Below are 20,664 nucleotides of genomic sequence, written 5' to 3' on the forward strand. Positions count from 1 at the left end.
ATGTAATATTGACTTCCATTTTAAATACTGACAACTATGACAATCTTCAAGTATGATGTCAGATGTTTTGTTAAATAAAAGAAACACTGTATGGGAATTCACTGTGTAAAGGAAATGATTCGGGAATTACACAGTCGCAGTTTATACAAAAATAAAAACAATTTTTAGAACAGTTAATTTTTTTTTTCTTTTGGGAGATCTCAGTATTGATCATTTTAAATGTCATCATCATTGTTCTCCCTTTTTTTTTTTGTATGTGTGTTTGTGCGTGTGTGCGTGCGTGTGTGTGTGCGTGCGTGCGTGCGTGCGTGCGTGCGTGCGAAAAAAAAATAAATAAATAAGAATTCCCATACCGTTCACCTAAACCGAACACTTCAAAATCCAGCCAGAGTCGTGGGGCCGCCAGGAGACCCAAAGGGGGACCAAAGAAAAGAAAGAAAAGCGAAGAACAGTTAATTTTTCAATCACCTGATAGCGGGCGAACCTCCCTGCTGACGTCATCAGTTGACATCCGCCCACACCAGCGTGCCGCACGTAGTGTGGGCTGACGTCATCAGTTGACATCCGCCCACACCAGCGTGCCGCACGCAGTGTGGCGGTGATTGGAAAAGGCGGACAACTTCCCAAGCAAACTGCAGGTGGTCGCCAGTGCCGGATCGGTAAGATGAAAGACTCACTTGCGTGGACACGTGGGGGCGGGGGGGATGGCGATTGTTGTACGTTTGGGGAACAAACCGGAAGACCGTACTGGTGTTTTAAGTGGGGTGTGGTACTGAAACTTTCTGTTGAAGGGCGAGGCTGTGTTGTTTTGAACTGTGAGTAAAACCTGTTTTGTATCGCTTATTCGTTTCACTGTAATTTGACATGATGTGATTGCGCAAAAACAACAACATATTTTCATGTATTTATCTTATTGTTGTTCCCACAACTACTTGTTTAGTTGTTAATGTTGTCAGCAAACATACTCCGACAAGCTACAAGGTGAATGCTCCAGAGAGGGATAGGACCGTACCTGTAATTTTGGTTATACTGGCTCGGCTGGGAATGTGGTCTGACTGCTTCCATGTTCGATATCACTGCTGTCGATTTATGACTTGTTTCATAGTCAAGTAACGCTATAAAAGGATAATTGGCGAAATGTGAATTTGAAGTTCTTCTTCCTCAACTGTAGGTTTGACGGTCATCATGTCCAACTCTGTCCCCATGCACGTCATCCGCAATGCCCCCCAGCCATCAATACCCGTGCTAGGTGAGACCCCTTAAATGCTGCCCGCTTGAGTGACGTCACAATCCTAAAGTTCTCCTTTATGCCCCCCTGCAGTGGCCATAAAAGTGCTCTTGTGCATCATCCCAATCGCTCAGATCGCAATGGGTGAGTGACACCGGAACCCCCCCCCCCCCCGAGTTCCCTCCAAAGCTTAACCACATCTCCTGAATTGTTGCTATGACAATGATGTCATCAGGCGCAGTGCACCTGGACGACTGCCCCCGCCAGCCCTGCATTCCCATTTACCTGATCGTGGTGGGCGTCTTCTTCATGATGCTGGTGCTGCTTATTTTCCTGCCCTGCGCCCGGGAGCCCGAAGACGGACCCCCGAACCCGCTCTGCCGAGTCAACTGGGGTTGTAACGCTTTGCTGGCGTTGTTCCTCGTCGCTTGGTTCATCGCCGGTGAGCGCTCAACTTTTTTGTGACATGAAATTCGACTACAGTGGTGCCAAACATTTAGGCATTGTTTATTGTAATATAGATTAATTTAACCCTGGAGAACCCAAGAACCCTTTTCTTTTTGGAAAATTATGAATTATACATTAAATGACTCCTATAAGTTCACTGAACACCAAAATATATATATTTTTAACTAGCTCAGAGTTGCTAATTTAAAGCAAAATATATATATAAAATATATCAAAATTTATCAATTTTTTATCAAAAAAAATAATAATTTTTTATCATTATCAAAATATATATCAAAATATTTTTATCAAAATATATATATAAAACATACTCCTAGGCATTCTGCAACATGATATGAAATAGATTAACAAAAAAAAAACACAATTTCACCATCTGATGGTTTGCTGAGTTTTGTTTGGATTGATTTCCAGCTCAACAAAACAGCCATCTTGTCACCACCACTCTGGCTCATGTAAGTGCAATATTCATCCACTAGATGGCCCCATGCAGGGGTCAGAAGTGGCACTCTGGACTTTTGAAGTTACATTTGTAAAAAAAAATAAATAAATCTTTGTTATTTGAGTAGCAGAATTTCTAGGGGCCAAATTTGACCCCGTGGGTTCTCCAGGGTTTTAATGATTGTTTGCAAAAAAAAAAACAAAACATTCCATATTCTTTCCTCTAGGCAATGTGTGGATCTACTCTATATACAAGCCAAACTACTACAAGAACATCACAGGTGCTGAGCCCTACTGCGACAAAACGCTCTACCTGTTCGCTTTCTGGACCACAACGCTGGTCTACATCGTGGTGTGTTTGTTCGTGGTCCTCGGCTTCCTAGTGCTAGTGTGCCTCTACTTGTGCGGCCACGCGGACCCCGATGACTACATCTAGAAGCCTAACGAGGCAGCTGAGTAATTGGCTGAGCCTTGGCGGCATTGTGACATTTTTCGCTGTGTAAACTGATTACAGTTTTGGTTACATCCATCCACAGTTTTAAATGTATCTTTTCTGAAGTTAAGCAGCAAAATGCAGCCGTTTTTTACTCTAAAACAGTTGGATCAAAAGTAACCCAATTATGGATCAAAAATGGACCGATCCACTTTATGGGTCAATTTGACCCAACTTTCTGGGTTGTTTTATTCAAAATGACTCCATTTTTTTTTTGGACCCAACTAAGGGTCTGACCAATATTTATGAGTTGTTTTACACTAAAAGACACATTTTTTGACTAAAAGTTGGGTCAAAATGACCCAAGTAGAGGATCGGTCCATTTTTGACCCATAGTTGGGTTATTTTTGACCCAACTGTTTTTTAGAGTGCATCCATCTCAGGGGGGCGGCCATTTTGCCACTTGCTGTGGACTGAAGATGACATCAGTGTTGCTCAGGTCTCGGGTAACAACCAATCACAGCTCACCTGTTTTCTGAAGCTGTTTTCTGTCATCTTCAGTCGACAGCAAAAGGCAAAATGGCCGCCCCCCTGAGATGGATAAAAATGTCGTGTTTAGACTAGTGGGGTCACATATAACATTGACTTCCATTTTAAATAATGACAACTACGATAATCTTCAAGTATGATGTCAGATGTTTTGTTAAATAAAAGGAACACTGTATGGGAATTTATTGTGTAAAGGAAATGATTCGGGAATTACACAGTCGCCCTTTGACCAGACAACAGCATCACATACTTAGTTTTTTTAATACATAATTTACATACAAATTTAACAATTTATGCTTCAGTCTAAAGTATAGTATTAAGACTCTTTGCAGGTGTTACAATATATTCATGTTTGTGGTGTGTGTGTGTTCCCCCCTGCCCTCCCTGTGATTGGCTGACTTGGCTGTGATGTCAGCATGCTTCGCTCGCCAGGATGGCGAGTGCTTTGGTATGCACCGGCCTGTACAGGAGGGCGAAGCTGGATGGGGACAGAAGCCCTTTTCCCTGGGGGTCCACTTTTCCCATGAGCAAATAGTTTTTGCCTGGAGAGAAGCACGAGATTAGAAATGATCAAAGCCTTAAATATCCAAGTAAACGGATTCTCATATTTGTTGCAGAGGTTCAGTTGTTCATTAGTGTCGTACCTATGGTCAGCCCCGGGCTTCTCTTGCACGTCGAGGTCAGTTTGACAGTCGCGACCGGTCCTGCTTTGTCGATGTTCAGTTTGCCCGCCTTATAGGCTTTAATGAGAGACACTTCCACTGTGGCCGAACCTCTTGGACCTGGGATCACATCTGTAACCTTTCCGGTAATCACTAAAAGGGGGGTGGAAACGGCGTAGTTTGTATTAGGGTTGAGTTGACCAAGTCTGGAAGGGCTCGTAATGGCTTACCGAAGTCCTTTGGGCAGAAATTGGACTGCATAGTTCCTTTCCTCTTGTAGACTTGTTTGCACAAAGGGTTCAGTGGCAAAGCTGTGGCAGAAACACACCGGAATGAAGCAGTCGTCAACAAACGCACCCGCGCGGACGATGCGTCAACTCACGTTTTTTGCCCACTGCTGGCTTCTTTGGGGCCGCTTTGCTCACTCCAGGTTTCGGTGTCACTTTAGGTTTGGGCGTGACTTTAGGTTTGGGCGTGACTTTAGGTTTGGGCGTGACTTTAGGTTTGGGCGTAGGTTTGACTGTTGGTTTACTTTTCGGGGTGGGTTTCACTGGTTTGATCGCTGCTTTGGGAGTGGGTTTGGTCTTGGGTGCAGTCGGTTTGTCGACTTTGATGACTTTGGGTTTGGACGAAGGTTTCGTTCTGGGTTTGGGTGTTGGCTTTTTCACTGGCACTTTGGGGGTGGGTTTAGCCGTTTTGGGCTTGGTCGTCGGTTTACGTGGCGGAGGCTTTATTGGGATCTTCACGGCTGGTTTTTTGGCTGGTTTCGGGGTGGCTTTGGGCCGGACGCTAGGCTTGGGTTTTGGTGTGGTTTTGACAGTTTTGGGTGTAGTTTTGACAGGTTTGGGTGTTGTTTTGATGGGCCTGTTTGGCTTCCGCGTCGTGGTCGGAGTCTCGGACCGATGGATGAAGTCTCCCCCGGCGGTGGGAGACCGAGCGCTGCGGGGCACGCTGTTATAGTGGGCCATGAAGCCATCGGAGGTCACACTGAGGTCGGAGACAAACTGGACGAGGAGCTGATTCCCATTGCTCACGATATTCCTGTCAGGTCATACTAACAGCCTTAACACTGGATCTCCTGGCTATTAAGTAATTGTATTTATTAATAATAATAATAATTTAAAAAAATATATTTATATATATATATATATTTATATATATATATATATATATATATACACAGAATAAATTATTAATATATTATTAAGTAATTCAAACTCTAGCTTACCCGGGTTTTTTGTCGCCGCAGAACTTCCCAATTCTCCTCGAGTCCTCTCGCTCCCCGCCGTTGAACAGAGCCACGTAGTCGTAGCGACAGTATGTGTCTGGTTCCAGGTCCAGCTTCTCAAACTTCAACTCGATTACCTGGCGAAGAAGCGGCGACACGCCAACACAAACTGTGACATGAAATAAATAATAAGCGGGCTCCTGGGGCGTGTTACTTTCCTGAATCCCACCGCTGCTATACAGAGGGGGGCATTTACCTCCGCTCTCGGCCTCGCTTCCTAATTCTTCAATCTATTGGCACGCACGAGCGTACACTCATAAGGAACTCTTTCATTGGAGAGAGAACTTCTCCTGGAGACGGGCCCCTTTTTGCAGGTATGTCCCTGCCTCTTCCTGCAGTCGCTCCAAAGCACAGCATTAACCGCAGCTACCGAGAATTTGGGAACGTACATATGGAGCTACCTAAACCTAACTTGTTTACTAGTGTCCTTTTTTTTTTTTTTTTTTAAACCAGATGTCTTTATTTGATCTTATTTTACAGTTAGCTTTTTACCCTACATTTCACTCTAAAAACAGTTGGGTCAGAAATATCCCAAATTGGGTCAAGAATGGACCGACTCAACTTTTTCAGTTATTTAACCCAAAACGTTGGGTTAATTGAATAACCCAATTGAATTGGGTCAAAAATGCACCGATCCAACTTTTGGAGCACAAACACTTGAGACAAATTAAATTAATAACCCACAAAGCAACCAAATCTTTTTGGGTTGTTCTGTGGGTTATTCATTTGACCCAACTTTTTGGGTAATTGTGGTTAAAAAAAAATTAACCGACCCAACTTTTTGAGTTCTTTAACCCCAAAAGTTGGGTCAAATTAAAATAATAGGCCACAAAGCAAGCCAATTACCGATATGTTTTTTGGGGTGTAATCATTTGACCCAACTTTTTGGGTCAATTGAATAACCCAAAAAGTTGTGTCGGTCCCTTTTTAATCCAATTTGGCCAACTTGTTTCTAGAGTGTACATTCTTAAAACTGCTGGTTCCAAAACAAATTTGGGTTGAAATTTGAATGACCTGTTAACTTGGGCCAATTTGACCCAACTTTCTGAATTGCCTTGTATAAAAAAAACAGTTTAAAGTTGGGTCAAATTGACTCTGGTTAATTTCTGAATTGAACTTGCGGAATTGTTTTGTACAAAACAACATAAAGTGAGATCAAATTGACCCAAGTTAGTGGGTCGGTCCAATTCTTGACCCAACTGTTTTTAGAGTGCTTTACTTTTGACTACTTTTACCGTTTTTTTTTCTGTAATTCTACTTAAGTACGCTGCAGAGTGTGAGAACTTTTGCCACCTCTGCTAACATCTCATTGTTCTTTCGTTGTTGGATTCGTTGGATTGCCCTTCAGCGTATATCATAAGCCGTCCAGAGGCTCATTTCTCAAAGCAATAAATCTCGAGGTGTTAGTCTGCTCACGTTGCTCGGCTCGACCGAGATGTACCAGGAGCAGCTGATGCCTGCTGGGTAGTTGGAGTTGGGCCAGTTGGGCGTCTGGACGGATCCCTGGGATTTGGTCAATCGCCCGCCGCAGAATTGATTCTCTGTGGGGGAAACCACACCACGTTGTGCCCATATAGTAGTCGAAATATATTTAGAAGCGCCACAAAAATGCCACCACACCTTCCACATGCGGCTTCCCCGCACGGAAGTAGGCCAGAAAGCCTCTCCCCGCCGTGGCCTCGTCCGACACCATATCCAGCATCATGGTGTTGGAGGTGGAGATGAGCGCTCCAGGCCGGAAGGTCCCGCAGAAGCGGCCCAGCTTCTGTACCAAGCGCGTGTGGCCGTTGTAGACATCCAAGTAGTCGTAGCGACAGGTGGGCTCGGCCTCCATGTCGAATAGGCGAAAGGACAGCATGACCACGTGACCTTCCGGGACCTTGAAAGACCAACAATGCTTCAATAATGTGACGTGGGTTAAAAAACAAACAAACAGAACTACACATACGTTAACATTGCGTCGCGGCCCTCCTGTCTTACTTGACGGCCTCTTGAATGTATTTTTTTGTTTTGTTTGTTGTTGCTCTTCAAAATGGTCTGTGGCAGACAATGAGTGTTTTTCAACCACTGCTCTGAAAATTAGGAAATGACTGTAGTGCCTTGCTAAGCTGACCAGACTTACGAGTTTTTGGAGATAAGGAGAATTTTTTATTTTTTTTGCTTTGAGATGAGAGCCGTTTGGCAGTTTCTTTTAAAAAAAGAAGATTCAAACTGTTCCGGAGCCAGTTGGAGTTTACTGTCAAACTATCTGTAAAACAAGGATAGTTTTAAACAAAATCTTTTAAATGATTTAATAGGATAAACACTAATTACAGTAATAATTAAGTTGAATGTAACAGAAGCCATCTATAAAGTCATTTGTAACAACAATATTTGATGCACTCCACTTTATGCACCTAGATCAAGAAATACTTTGCTTTAGAAATCTCTGCTAGCTAAATGCTAACGCACACAGACGCGGCGTAGCATCGCTAGCAGCGATGTAAAACTTTCAAGAAACAGATGATTTTTTTTCTTTTTTCTTTACTTTTTTGCATTCCACTTAGTTTACTGTGAAACTATCAGAGAATTACACATTGTGTGGATTAAACAACCACAAAATTTGGCCTAAGAAATCTCCGCTAGCTAACACACGGACGGGCTAATAACTGACATGGATAGTTGCGGTGCGTCTTTAAGTGTGTTTGCGGAAGGAATTCAACTGTATTTGACATTTTGCTCGTCCACTATGATTTCAACATAGAGTATATAGCTTTTGTGGCATTCTTATGACACGACCATGTGACCTTACATTGGAGAAGGAAATAGATTTGTGACTCACAGTGATGTACCAGGTGCATTTACTGTTGTCTTTGTAAGGACTGGGGAAGCCCTCGCTGGCCACGATGCCCGAATCGACGACCAGATGCCCCCCGCACTTGAAGACGGGCCTGACGGGGACGTAAAGAAGCATATGCTAGGCCACAATCAAACGCAGCGACTTCAAATACGGAGTTTAATGAGGCAGGCCGCCTGCAAACGTTTATATGTGCGCTGCAAAACCACAGTGGCACAGTATGCCTCTGTTTCAGAGCCGCTCGTCGCTTCGGCTTTTCGGAGTCGGGAAAACTGTTGATTCACCGTTAAAAGAGATCAAGCCATCAACAAAAATGAAATGCAGTGTTTGAAATAAGTAAAAATGAATTTCACTTAATTGTATTAAATAGCCGTTTTGATTACGGATTCAAAATTTTATTCAAGGTTTTTTCTAAAGTCAAAATGGGGTCTTGCTTTATTCTGTTGTTTTGTTTTTGTTCAGTTGTAGCCTCTTTGTTTTGAGTGCTGCTTTTCAGTAAAGCCACATTTAGCCAGTGGAGTCCCTCCCTTTACAACCCACAGGCATTTGTAACTGTCACACAGCGTAGCAAGCAATATCTTGACGCTTACAGGTGCGTTTATATACAGTCCAGCAGGGGGAGATCTGACTTGACCTTTCTGACCTTTCCTAATGAGATCATATAAAAAATTTAAAATAAATCTTTTAACATTTCGGAGCCTTTGGTAACAGCTATTTTTTCAACTTTGTGGTTCAAGCTGGACTAAAAAAAAATGGGATAGTTCATAAAAAAAAAAAAAAAAAAAGTAAGTTTGATGTGGAAAAACATTACTTTCGGACAAGTCAACCACATCATCTAAAAGCTGCAGCCTGCAATTTCTGCCGCGCGACCTGCACTCGAGTGGCTTTGAAAGCCAGGCTGCCACATACGCAAATGTGACAAAGACAACATTCTCTGTCCCTGGAGTGGATCGACCAAGATAAAAACTCACCTGGTGTAGTTGGTCTGAATCTGAGCCGCCGTCCATCCCAGCGCCAACGAGGAAAGCACGCACACGGTCCACACCCGGACCTCCATCCCGCTGCCCTCTGAGATTTGGAAAGACTGTAGGGGCGCCGGTGGCGCTGGGGAGCAGGAAGGAGGGACAAGCAGGGCAGAGGGTGGAGAGGAAAGGAGGAAGTGATGGCAGAGGATATTGGAGGTTCATTCATGTACAGTAACGCGGCATATGGCTTTTCTTCAGATGTGTGTGCGTGTGTGTGAGTGTTGGACAGAGTGCCACTGTTGGGTGTGTGTTTGTGTGTTTATTACTCCACTACACTACAGTCAAGTCTTTCATTTGCTAGCACTGCAGTTGAGCCATAATAGTGATGTCTTGAAGGGGCTGAGAGTTGAATCAGGCCTAATAGTGACTAAGCAGCAAAAGGCTAATAATTGAATTAATACACAATAGAAAATAAATTCACATTTATTTCAGAAAGCCTACACTGCCTATAGGTTTAAAAGTGATAAATATTGAAACGCTGCGATGATGTTATGTTACTACGTTTACTAGCATGGAACAAAGTAGTGGCAAGCTATGCAGTAATTTCATGAATATGACTCCGACTCCGACTCCAGAGTGAAAAACTCGACGAAATCCCCCATTATTAAACAGTCAAATGGACTTAATAGTTTTAAAGAAGGTACATTTTTAAACTGAGCTGTGTGTTTGTGCAGTTGGGGTGGATGCTAACTATCTGGCTCGTTAATGTGATTTGAAACACGCAATTGGACACTAATCTTTGTTAGAGCGTACGTTTAATAGTAAAATATATTAACACTTATCTACTAATTACAACATTTATCTACTAACCTCGCAAGTGAGTACTTTGTGGGCTGCCAGTCCTTTATGTTGATTGCTGCTATCAATCCACGTCGTTCGTCTTCATTAGTAGATAAAACGCAACATTTGGTTTACTCCTTTGTCTGTCTATACAACCGACCGCACAGCAAGATATTTATAAGTTAATCGATTAGATAAAGGACTTTGCGCTGTACAAGATTCAATGGTTACAATACAGGCAAGTGGCTCTTTTACCGTCCAGCGTCCCGTAGGGGGCGTTCCCATGAGGGCTGTGACGTCACGTGCAAAAGGTGAAATTCCTACGCGAATGTTCGTTCGCACAGCGCATTCGTGAATTCAAAACACACTTAGTGCACAGCAAAGCGGTAAGATGACGCCACTCTGGAGAATATCAAACTATTTTCACGCCTTTCTTTTGAGGGAAAACGCCATCTTTTGAAGGATGAGAGACCAACGCCTTAGCTACCGGATCTTCAGCAAAGTAAGGGATAAAGAATTATTCGTACTTTTCACAAAGAATTGTGCAAAAGGAAAGATGTGCTTCGTGTAAGTGCGTCGATTAACTGGCAGTTTCACTTTACTTGGTGTTTGGCATTGCTATTGCTAGCTTGATTTTGTGAGGAATTAGGCTGTTTTACATGGAGTTATTCACTTTATGAATTATTTCCGGGTGTCTGGGCGGGTTTGAAATTATCTGGCCAAAAGCCAATACTTGAATACACAATAGAAAACCATTTCACATAGTATTTTTGTTTTTAAACCACCGGCCACTCTAGCAATGCAGCCGCACATATTGCTCATGCCAAAAACTGCCACTGACCCGAGTGTGTAAAATCATTTATTTCCAAATTGTCAATGGCAATCTTTCAAAGAAATTGGGCTAATTGTGAGCTAAATTTGTTAGCGCACAGGTTCCTTGCATCGTGTTCTTTATTGTAAAGAAATCCAACACATGGCAGTGGATTCGGTCTGCTTAGTTAGTCCAAACAAGAGGCATTCCTTTTGTCTTTTTTAAGCTGTGGCTAGAAACCACAGCGGAATAGAAGGCTTGCAGTTAGTACAGCAGCTTTCTCACTTGCTCCGGACACTTGCTTGTATCCACGCCAAACCATGCAATGAAATAGCCTGCAGATAATTTAACTGGAAATGAAAAAGCAAAGAAACACAGGGGAGAAGAATCACAAGTACTTTTATTGTCTTTTTTTGTACAAAGAACTTCACAAAAATATTACAGATAAGCAACTCTTGTGGACAGCAGCGATACCATAAAGCAGAGGATCACATGACCACGACAGCGCCACAGATAAGGGACAAAGAGGAAAACGTGAAAGGGATCCCCCCCCCCACACACACACTTTGCAAAGAAGCACTTCACCACACTTGCGCTATTTACTGCACTCTAAGCAAGGTCCGCTTCAATAAAGTTTTCATATTTTACACAGTTCGGGCCCGTCGCCCACTTAATATGCAGCAGGTGAAAATATAAAAATATACAAATTTTTACAAAATAGTCAGCCGTCTTTCCCTGTACTGTACATTTAGTGTCCTATTTATTTACACAAGCCGACATGATTAGGAGCAATCGAGAAGCTGAATCCCAGCGACATTCATAGTTACACGTCACAGATGTGAACGTCACACAGACCATTGGTGAAGCACATCCATCTGTACATAAAAGGTGCCTTTTTTGTGACGAGTCTCCCCACTTCAATAAATTATGCCCTATGGGTGACGAGGAAGGCGCATTGTGTGGATTGCATGACGTCTCTTGCGCGTTGCCAACACAAACGCCAGTCAGGAATTACTTTAGACAAGAAGTCCCAAACCTGAAGGCTCAATCATGGCGACCGTCTCGCTCATCTTGTACACTGATGTCATTGTATGTGTACTTCAAGAAGGCGCACATTAAGTTATAAAAAGTAGTGCTTTATGTTTTCATCTTTGGCCGCTGACTTAGTGACTCATGTCAGACTGTGGTGGCTGTGCGTTGTCCGCCACCGCCTCCGGCGTCGCTCTTAGTTTGTCTGCGGTCACTGCTTGGCCGCTTTCTTGTGTTTTGCATCCTTCTTCTTCCGCCTCGTCGTCGTCCTCCTCGGCGGGACGTTCATCCATGGCCGCCTCTGATGAGCTTTGCTTCATCTTGGTGGCGCTCTCCTTTTGCGTCTTGAGCATTGTGCAAAGCTCCATCTCGTGGATCTCTACGTCGAATGGGGCGGCGTGGGGGACGGATGTGGGAGACTTGCAGCCTGCGCAGCCCTGAGAGGAGCAAAGAAAAACATCTGAGTCACCTGTGCAAATCTCAAGTCCCAAATTACTGCCGCAAATTAAGCAAGTCCAATTAATTTCAAGCAAGTGGAGTCAAATCTTTACTTGGTTAAGCCATCCTCAAGTTTTACATTGTCGCATCTGTGGCTTTAGAGGGCGGGACCTGGGCTGGTGAGTGATGTGGGCGTCAGCTTTGAGTGTGGTTGAGAGTGATTTAAAAGGCTGTCTATCCTTGACCACTTGAGGGGGCAGTAGGAGGTATATCAAATTAGCTAATGACACTCAAAAATAATTTTTATATAATTATATATTATAATTATACATAATAATATCATTAATTTTACGACTGTCATAACAAACCTAATCATATAATCATTTCAGCCAAAGCTTGGCTATCCTTAGGAGTGGGAAAAGAGGGGCGCGCCTTCCGAAAAATGGTGACTTAAATGTGTTGGAGCCAAGTCATGTGACTTAAGTCCCCCACCTGGGTCTAGTTCGAGTTAAGCATACTTACAGAGGTGTTGATGGCTCTGGGCAGGCGTCCTGTGCGCACCCAGGGGTGCACCTGACTCAGCTCCCTCTTCTGCTCGTCTGTGAAGCGAGGCTGGTGCTTCTGCATGCTCCTCAGCGCCTCCCGATCCTCACGAAGCACCGCCTCCATATCCCTGTTACACAGTCGCCGGACTGTAAGGCGTATGACCATCAAGCGGCCAATCCCATCCTTTCGCCGACGGTCGTACCTGATCGGCAGCTGGTAGGTCATCATGACCTTGTCGTCTGTGTTGGCCATCAGCAACCAAATGGGGTCCTGCAGGACACATTTGATGAACTGCTCCTCGCCATCGTCACCTCCGCTGCCCCCTGCTGGCTGCTTGCGGCCGTGGTCATTCTCTAATGAGTCGATGCTGCCAAAGTATTTGCTGGTGTGGCTGCCCTGACTGCTGCCTAGATGGACACCGATAAAGAAGGAAATGTGAGTCAAACTTGACTGTATCGGTGAAATAATCAGAATTACGTGTTTGTAATGATAATGAACTGTTAGTATGAGTTCTCTACTTACTGGTGCCACTGGTGCCAGAGGAGGAGCATCCATTAGAGCCGGAGCCAGAACCTGAGGACCTGGTGCCTGATGACCCGGATCCAGAGGCGGCAGAGCCGGTCCCCGAGCGCGAGTCTTCCTGCAGTAGCAAGTCCAGCAGGTCACTGGAAGTGGACATGGCGTCGTTGTTGGACTCATTAGCTTCCCCCTATGAGACAAAAAAAACGTAAACATTCATTGTGACGGTTCCAGGGTTTTAATAGTATGGGATTTTTCATTATAGTTCGTTTTTATTTTGTTTTGGCTTTTTTAGTTATTTCGGAAGCTTTCAATTACTATAACCTTTATGTTTCCGCAACAGACGTGTATATACAGTATATATGTTCCACAAAAAAAACATCTGTAGCACGTCCACAGTAAACACTACTTACGTTCTCATTTCCCTTGGTGTTGTCATCAGAGATCTGATTGGCTGAGCTCTGCACCCCGGTCGGGGCCCCCTGCACAGAGGGCGGGGCTTGCTGTGAGCTGGCGGCCTCTAACCGGTTGCTCGGTGACTCCTCCAGCTGCAACAAATTGAGCGGGGAGGAGCATCGGGACTGGAAGAGGGGCGACTGTGCACCCTCGCGATCGGCAGGGGCCTGAGTGTAGGACTGGGGGGTGCTGCTACGAGATGCCGCACCTGTGCCAGGGATGGACACGGGGTTGCAAATGGCAGCTGGGACTGGGACTGGGGCTTGGGTGGCGTTGGGGTAATTAAAGTTTTGACTGAAAAACTGCATGGGAGCGGCGCCTTGCTGCGACATGGGCGCACTTATTTGAGGGGGGAACATGTAGTTGGGAAGAACCAAGGCCATCATGGGGGGCACCATCTGAGTAGGGGGGAAACGTGACGGATCTGGGACGGTTAAAGGTTGAGAGAGTGGCGGGTAGACCGGGTAGATTGGAACCATTCCGGGTGCAAACGGGGCTGAGGGAATGTTGGGCTGAGAGCAAACAGATGGCCAAGAGGAGGAGTTTGTTGGGGCTCCCAGTGGCATGTTGAGGGGTCCGGCTGCCGGTCTGGTTCTGGGGTCTTGGTGCATTCCGGTGAGCCCCAGAGAGCTGTGCTGCTCAGGCGACTCCTGGTGCTTGAGCCTCTTACCGCCACGGCCACGTCTGTGACTGGAGCCGCCCCCTGCGGCCGGGTAGTCACGAGAACATAGCACGCCTAAAAGACACATGATAAGGAGACGCTAGAACCATTTTGTTTTAATGCAGTGAAAGTTAAGTTAAGTTTATTTACCTCGCGCCAGAGGGTTGGCAGTGGCCGTGTGGCAGCGGACGGTAGAAGACGCCGTCTGATCAAAGACGCGCAGCTTGCTGAGGTCCTTGAACCGGTCGAGGAAGGCCTGCTCCTCCTGCTGCGTGTGCGCCGACAGCACCTCCTTCGTCAGACCCAGCCGGCCGCCTACGCCTGCCAGCCCTGCGCCACCCCAGCCATGCCGGCTGTCCCTCTCCGGCTGAGTTGGCTGCGATGCTTGAGGCGGCGGAACGATGGGAGGAGGAGGAGGTGGGGGGAGAGGAGTGGAGACGGTAGGTGGGCCACTAGAGGGCGCAGTTGCAGTGAGGTTAGGAGGAGCATGTGTTGGCGTGCTCGGGGCCTCTTCCATCACGATATCTGTCAAACAGGAAATATGCAAAAAATTGAATTTTTTTCCCCCCTCAATATTGCAATTGTGCTTTAATATATGACAATTGTGGTGTTTTCCAACCTGACTCAGGTGGCTTCTTGTCTCCCACGTGCACGATGGTGCTACTGAAGCTACACTGGGACGTGACGGAGGCCACACTCTCCGCCTTCATGGCCAACGTCAGCGGAGGCAGGGAAGGGGGTTCGCCTACCAGGCTAACTGACGCACCTGCAGGAGCGATGTAATACAGATGTGATACAGATGTGATACAGATCAACAAGCGCTGGAATTCATCCAGACTAGATGCTGACCTTTGGCGTTCCTGCCGGGTTCCTGTTTGTCTTCATCGGAAGCTGAGGAGCAGGAGCCACACTTCCTTTTGACCGTATTAGGAATGTTACAGCTCTCCAGGTATCTGCACCGCGGGGGCAAGAGGGTCAGTATGGGTTGTGAAAAAATAATAGCTGACTGGAATTCTGATAGTTACCTTATAATGCTGTCGAGACAGTTGATCTGTTGGTAGGAATATCCAGGTGGGGACTCTTTCTGGACAAGCGGCGGAGGCACCAAATCTTTCAGTGGTTTGGTTATGTCAGAGATAAGGGCTCTAATAGGGTCACTGCTGATGGGTCCGAGACTCCTTGCGGCAACTAATGTAGACAAAAGCACAGCTTCAGTTCAGACTCACTTTTCCAAGATTTTACCAAGCATCAATGCCACTACTACTTTTAATACGTAAAATGTTCCCCTAAAGCCCATCCCTATTTCATACCAACTGTCTTATTTAAACATTACCTGTACGGGCGTTTTTTCTAGGTGGCAGCCTGTTTCGAGACTCGATGAAAACCTGCTGCCCGTTTGTCTTGACCATGTGAACATCTTTGCAGATCTGCTGGAAGGTCATCTGGAAAAACCAACAAGCATAATTGGCTCACTAGGACTTTGGTCAAATGGACTGCTTTTTATATCGCACTTTATCGACACCATATGGTGCCTAAAAGCCTCGCATTCATCCATATTCATGCAGCAGTGGTTGACTGCTGCCAGGTCCACTGGGAGCCAATTAGGGTTAAGTGTCTTGCTCAAGGACACTTCGACATGGTCACAAGGGCTGAGGATCTAACCTACAACCTCCTAGTTGGGAGACAACCACTCTACCACTGAGCCATGCCACCCCCAGGCTTTTTTCTGGCATGGGAGTAAAAAAAAAACAAATTCTTCAAACTCACAGGCTTGTGTAACACAACCGCAGCCGCGGCGTCGTCCATGGCGGCGCCGTTGCTGTCGCTGGAGGAGGCGGCCGAGGCACTGAGACGCTGCGGGTGTGAGTGGCGCGAGCCCCGTGACCCGCTGGAACCCAGCGAGCTGTAACCCTGAGACCCGCCGCTGTGCACCGGCTGCACCAGCAGACGGTGGATCCGCTCGCTGAGTTGCACGATATCGGGCGTGGTGGTGCGACCCTCGCAGCCCGGCGCCGTGAACACGTCCTCGTTCAGTGGGCTCCTGGAGAAGGAGGAGAACGGTGAGTTCAACCTCTTTCGTGGTTACTTTTAGTTAGCGTGTAGGTGGCAGTCGCTTACGTTCGGACTTTGTGGCGCCCGACGATGAAGGCCACTTTACGGCTCCAAGGGTTGACAAAGGAAGACCAGCTGGTGTCGATGGTTAAGTATTCCCCGTTGCGTGCGCACATCCTCAACGGTGAATACTCAAACGGCTGCCCGGCAAACTGAAAGACTGCAGGAAGATTACAATCAGTGAGGATGACCATGTGGGCGAAGTTTTGCTCGGATATTGAAACCGTCAACTCACTCTTCTCATGTATGGCCACCATAGTGGGTCGGTCTTCAGGGTGGATGTAAAGCAAGGTTGGGGTTCCCACCAAGTCTTGGGGCAGGTATCCCAACAATGGTACCGCCCTGCAAAAAAAAAATGGAATTGGAATCAGAATGGCATCGAGCATCGCGCAGATCTCAGCCAAGGAAGCGGCAGAAGGCAGCACAGCCGTAACGGCGTCATCATAGGTGAGGAAACTGACCTCTCGTCGACTTCCTGGAAGAGGCAGCTCGGAGTGTGACTGGTGGTGAAGATCCTCTTGTCTGGAGGGATCCGAGGTGCTGATGGGAGAAGATGCCAGAGGGGGGGAGGGGCACATTTAGACACGAGCCGAGCGTTCACATGTCACCCTGTCACATGTTGCATCCAAGGCTCTGGATGAGATGCAGCAAATTAATTGATCAAATCGTTGTTTTTTTGCCACTCTGCTACCGCGTGAGAAAAACGTGTGGAGTCATCACACTTACGAGCCTGAACCTTTTTATCATGCTGGCGCTGTGAGGGTTGGGTTAGTGTGACATTACAGTCGTTATCCATGCCTGCTGACTGCTGCTTAGCATGTTCTCATAATCCAATGCATGCTCGCTGTTATCCTGTTATTTTTTCCACCTATACTCCGTTATTCGCTACAGCAAGATTCTACTTCTTTTACTGATGTAGGATTTTGCCGTGGTATCAGTATCTAAGTTAGAATTTTTACATTGCTGTGAAATGAGTTTGAAATAATATAAACGTATTTGGGATCATAGTTTTATGGTAGGGGTGGGCGAGAACCGATACCAGGTAAAGGCAAACATAAATATTTTATGGGCATATCAATTACTTGTTACTATTCATGTCCGCAAACAAGAAATTGAGCCAGCTGTATATGAAAATTACAAGGTAAGTAGTACCCTCGTATCCAGAGTGGACCCTTTCTGCAATGAGCAGGCAACATGGCTGCGGCTCAGCAGTATCCGAATCTCTGATGGTTAGCTGGTAGGGCGTCAGGCGAAATGGATAGTAGCGCATCTCGCCGCCCTGCTTCCGGTCGGCGCTGATTCTACAGAACATAGACTTCTCCTTAGTGCAGTCCATAGCTGGCGAGGCTGAAGGGAGCAAGGAGACAGTCAAACATAAACGCGCGACCAAATGAAGACAATTCCTGAGCATTACTAACGCCACTGTGCCTCATCTCACCAGATCCGATGCAGGAGGCCCACGTGGGCAGACGGCAAGGCGCCGTGCCACTGTAGAAAGTACTGACATCCTGTGGAGCTAAAAGCTCCGAAAACATGGTGCCCTGGAGACACTCGGGCTTACAGCGCAACACTGATGATCCCCGAGGTGACACGTACACGACCTTCCCGGACAGGAAGGACACCGCCATTGAGAACGTGTCCTGGGAGAAGGAGTGCGGCCATTTAGACATTCAGTCCAAATAGGATAAGTTTCCTTTCACTAACGTATGAACTTACCGTGTTCTTTAGCGTGTATTCTGAAGTGATGTTGTCCAGCTCCTCGATCGTGAAGGCAGACAAGTCCAGGCTACAACCGTGACACTCTTCCACGCTCCATTGATGATAATACTCCTTGTTGGCTGGATACATAAAACATGAGATCAGCACGGAATGTCTGGTGTTCCACAGGGTTCAATTCTGGGGCCTGTGCTATTGTCATTGCATCTGCTGCCACTAGGTTCCATCTTAAGAATATAGCGGTGGTTGTTTTAAAGGGTTAAATATAGAAATGAGCGATGGGAGTAAGCATCCTAACTGCAAAATGGAATACAAAAACACAACACTTTCTGAATTCAAAGTTAAGAGAGACAGATTTGATGAAAAGGCTACTCTCCCTGTTAATTTTGTTCACCAGTACTTTTGTCAATTGCTGCTGTGACAATTCAATTTAAGTTTCTATCTATTGATCTGTTAAACGAAGGTAAAAGAGAATCTCACCTCTGACTTGTCTGACACACTGCAGGGCGTATTTAAGTGCATTTAGAGTGCTGATGTGGCCCTTGGACTTGCGCTCAGCCGGCAAGCGGAGCTTTAGTTCCTTGATGGCCTTCATGAGCTCCTTCTGGGTCTGGACCCTCGCCGACTGATTGCTGCTGCAGCCAGATGTGGAGGGCGGGTCGTGTTCGGAGCTGGTGGACAGCAAGCTGTAGGCCAGTGAGCCGCTTGGAGGTGACAGGCTCTGTGAGTTAGTGCTGCAAAGAACAGTGGCTGTTCAAATGACTGTGGGCTTTTTTTCGTTTTCAGGCTGAGAGTTTGCATAGTTGTGAGCTTACCTCTTTTGGCTCTCTGTGGTTTCCAGCATCATTCCCGAGTCTTTGCCGTTGGACGAACTGTGTGAGCTGCGCGTGGACTGGCGCCCGCGGGAAGCCGTCTCCCTCTCCGTGCCGCCCTCGCTCTCCCTCTCGCCGGAATCGTTCCCGCTAGAGAGGCCGCCGTCCATGTCGTCCGAGTTTGGCCCTCTCTGATCGTCGACTCCGGATCCTTCGCTGGGGGATGACCCGCCCCTGGCCCTGTTTCCCTGCTTCGGAGCGGGGACATTGGCACCCGTGCTTATTGCGGCGTTTGACTGTTTGGAGTCGGCCTCCTGGTCACTGTCTTTTTCGGCAGCCCTTGGTACTCGCCCCCGAGCGTTGCTGCTGGCCGCTGACTGAGTGATGTCATAACTCATACTAGAGTAGGATGAGGCTTGCACCACTTGCTTGAGGTGTCAGCTGAGGAATGTGTTCAACACACCGGCTACTTAGGTGGGACTACTATGTACATACAAGTGAATCATAGCTGATGGCTGTGTTATGTAATCAACTAAGGGGAGAAAGTCATGGTTTGTTGTGCAAAAACAAATTTTAGGGCTGAGAGCCCTTCGTCTTGTCACGCAAATAGAGCTTCTGAATGAGACTGCCTTGGCTGACTGTTGAGGGAGACACTAGGGAGTTTTGGTGTGTATCTGCTCCTTTCACCTCCTGAGATGTGTTTGCAGGCAAAGCAAAGGTCACCTAAGGAAACAGAAAAACAGAATTGGAGAAAGTGAGAACTTCATATTCAGTGGACCGTCGTCGTTGCGCAGCGATTAGCGTGGTTTGGCCGCTATCTTCCAAGGACTGCCGCGACGAAAACAAAATTGTTTATCGCAAGTGTGGCTGTGACATGTTCACACTGTTGCTCCAAATGCTTGCTCTTCTGCCAAGATTAATGCCAATGAAAGGCTTTTGAGAATAGAAAGCCTGCTCCTATTTCTAAGTTGCAAATGCATATGCTCGCGTCTCGTTATAGAACAGGTGGACATGCATGGGTGTCTAAATTAAAAGGGACATTTGCCAGTCGTCATAGCTTAGTCCCCATTGACCCAGCGGACAATCAAGACAAACAGGAGGAGGGACTGTCTAATAGATAATCTGCCAGTGCTCTAATAAACAGAGGTTTGCATCCTCAGGAATATATCTGGACATCACCTACGCAGGTAAAAGTCTACTGCTATTTATTCCTTCAGTAAAGTAGGCGCCCCATAATCTCTTAAACCCTACAGACGCTACTAGAAGACGACATCTCGAGCGTCACTACTTTCCAATTTATACAATTGCATAACCCAACAACTCCATCTTTAGATGCAGAATTTGCTCTAAGTACCTCCTGTCGCGTCACAACTGAACAGTTTTGAGTGTCAAAGCACATATTAGCTTTTACAAGAGATGACAACTCTCAGCACAAATATAATATTATATATATATATATATATTTTTTTTTTAACGAGGCGGCCCAAGATGATACATTTTTATATGGCTGTAATTCAGCATTGGTTCAAATAAAGTAAAAAGCTGAAATGTTGTTCTTGACTTCTTGAAAATTTAAGAATGAGATTTTTTTTCATATGATACAATCATCTAAAAGTCTTGTGATTGGATCCGATTTTGGATCATGTCAATCAGATCGTGACAACCCTAATATACATTATATATGAAAAATGAAACCTACCGACCAACCGAAATGAAAATTGTATTCTACTACACTGCGATGTCGACTTGAATTCGATTAATCAATCGGCCCCTATCTTACTCATGGAAAACATGCAGCAAAGAGCCACCTGTTTTCTGACTGCAAAATTAGTGCTCGGCTTGCTCAGAGGGATGATG

At 46.0% G+C, this 20,664-nt stretch overlaps 3 protein-coding genes and 1 long non-coding RNA gene across 7 annotated transcripts; 2 read left to right on the forward strand and 2 right to left on the reverse strand.

Moving 5' to 3' along the window:
* The first annotated feature begins 543 nt into the window (after positions 1-543).
* LOC144034857 (transmembrane protein 272) lies at positions 544-3,297 on the forward strand. 2 transcript variants are annotated; one of them, XM_077543952.1, is made up of 5 exons: positions 544-659; positions 1,172-1,249; positions 1,322-1,372; positions 1,464-1,670; positions 2,362-3,297. In XM_077543952.1, exons 2-5 carry the CDS (start codon positions 1,186-1,188, stop codon positions 2,568-2,570), a joined length of 531 nt encoding a protein of 176 aa, XP_077400078.1. In that variant the 5' UTR covers positions 544-659; positions 1,172-1,185; the 3' UTR covers positions 2,571-3,297. The 2 variants fall into 2 exon arrangements, with proteins under 2 accessions (XP_077400078.1, XP_077400079.1); XM_077543953.1 differs by lacking the exon at positions 544-659 and adding an exon at positions 688-815.
* On the reverse strand, positions 3,272-10,049 carry pcolceb (procollagen C-endopeptidase enhancer b). Of its 2 annotated transcripts, XM_077543940.1 has the most exons (11): positions 9,963-10,049; positions 9,738-9,854; positions 8,874-9,006; positions 7,888-7,996; positions 6,687-6,945; positions 6,483-6,607; positions 5,007-5,143; positions 4,161-4,819; positions 4,009-4,089; positions 3,761-3,931; positions 3,272-3,658 (listed from the first exon to the last, which is right to left on the reverse strand). In XM_077543940.1, the coding sequence occupies exons 3-11, from the start codon at positions 8,957-8,959 to the stop codon at positions 3,528-3,530; spliced, it is 1,758 nt and encodes a 585-aa protein (XP_077400066.1). In that variant the 5' UTR covers positions 8,960-9,006; positions 9,738-9,854; positions 9,963-10,049; the 3' UTR covers positions 3,272-3,527. The 2 variants fall into 2 exon arrangements, with proteins under 2 accessions (XP_077400066.1, XP_077400067.1); XM_077543941.1 differs by lacking the exons at positions 9,738-9,854; positions 9,963-10,049 and having other exon boundaries at positions 5,007-5,175; positions 8,874-8,908.
* On the forward strand, positions 9,956-18,983 carry LOC144034859 (uncharacterized). 2 transcript variants are annotated; one of them, XR_013288306.1, is made up of 5 exons: positions 9,956-10,209; positions 14,796-15,116; positions 15,593-16,227; positions 17,721-18,718; positions 18,837-18,983. It is a non-coding gene; the product is annotated as an uncharacterized LOC144034859 (long non-coding RNA). The 2 variants fall into 2 exon arrangements; XR_013288307.1 differs by lacking the exons at positions 14,796-15,116; positions 15,593-16,227 and having other exon boundaries at positions 10,046-10,209.
* Positions 10,901-19,205, reverse strand: per1b (period circadian clock 1b). Its single transcript, XM_077543930.1, has 19 exons — positions 18,811-19,205; positions 18,476-18,729; positions 17,996-18,117; positions 17,718-17,919; positions 17,432-17,626; positions 16,741-16,819; positions 16,515-16,621; positions 16,286-16,439; positions 15,935-16,208; positions 15,501-15,609; positions 15,193-15,355; positions 15,017-15,120; positions 14,787-14,933; positions 14,318-14,692; positions 13,464-14,242; positions 13,054-13,240; positions 12,734-12,938; positions 12,508-12,658; positions 10,901-11,984 (listed from the first exon to the last, which is right to left on the reverse strand). Exons 1-19 carry the CDS (start codon positions 19,203-19,205, stop codon positions 11,682-11,684), a joined length of 4,305 nt encoding a protein of 1,434 aa, XP_077400056.1. The 3' UTR covers positions 10,901-11,681.
* Between the last annotated feature and the right edge of the window lie 1,459 nt (positions 19,206-20,664).

Source organism: Vanacampus margaritifer, chromosome 15, assembly GCF_051991255.1.
Source record: "Vanacampus margaritifer isolate UIUO_Vmar chromosome 15, RoL_Vmar_1.0, whole genome shotgun sequence".
Taxonomy (NCBI): domain Eukaryota; kingdom Metazoa; phylum Chordata; class Actinopteri; order Syngnathiformes; family Syngnathidae; genus Vanacampus; species Vanacampus margaritifer.

Excerpts from the sequence above, each read along its gene's own strand:
- LOC144034857 (XM_077543952.1), top strand. The coding sequence starts at position 1,186 with ATGTCCAACTCTGTCCCCATGCACGTCATCCGCAATGCCCCCCAGCCA. Across the intron at positions 1,250-1,321 it reads GCCATCAATACCCGTGCTAG|TGGCCATAAAAGTGCTCTTG; the intron begins GTGAGACCCCTT and ends GCCCCCCTGCAG. Across the intron at positions 1,671-2,361 it reads CGTCGCTTGGTTCATCGCCG|GCAATGTGTGGATCTACTCT; the intron begins GTGAGCGCTCAA and ends TCTTTCCTCTAG.
- pcolceb (XM_077543940.1), bottom strand. The coding sequence starts at position 8,959 with ATGGAGGTCCGGGTGTGGACCGTGTGCGTGCTTTCCTCGTTGGCGCTG. Across the intron at positions 6,946-7,887 it reads AATGCACCTGGTACATCACT|GTCCCGGAAGGTCACGTGGT; the intron begins GTGAGTCACAAA and ends TGGTCTTTCAAG. Across the intron at positions 4,820-5,006 it reads TGCGGCGACAAAAAACCCGG|GAATATCGTGAGCAATGGGA; the intron begins GTAAGCTAGAGT and ends ATGACCTGACAG.
- per1b (XM_077543930.1), bottom strand. The coding sequence starts at position 19,205 with ATGAGTTATGACATCACTCAGTCAGCGGCCAGCAGCAACGCTCGGGGG. Across the intron at positions 13,241-13,463 it reads ACACCAAGGGAAATGAGAAC|GGGGAAGCTAATGAGTCCAA; the intron begins GTAAGTAGTGTT and ends TTTGTCTCATAG. Across the intron at positions 12,659-12,733 it reads ACCTACCAGCTGCCGATCAG|GGATATGGAGGCGGTGCTTC; the intron begins GTACGACCGTCG and ends ACTGTGTAACAG.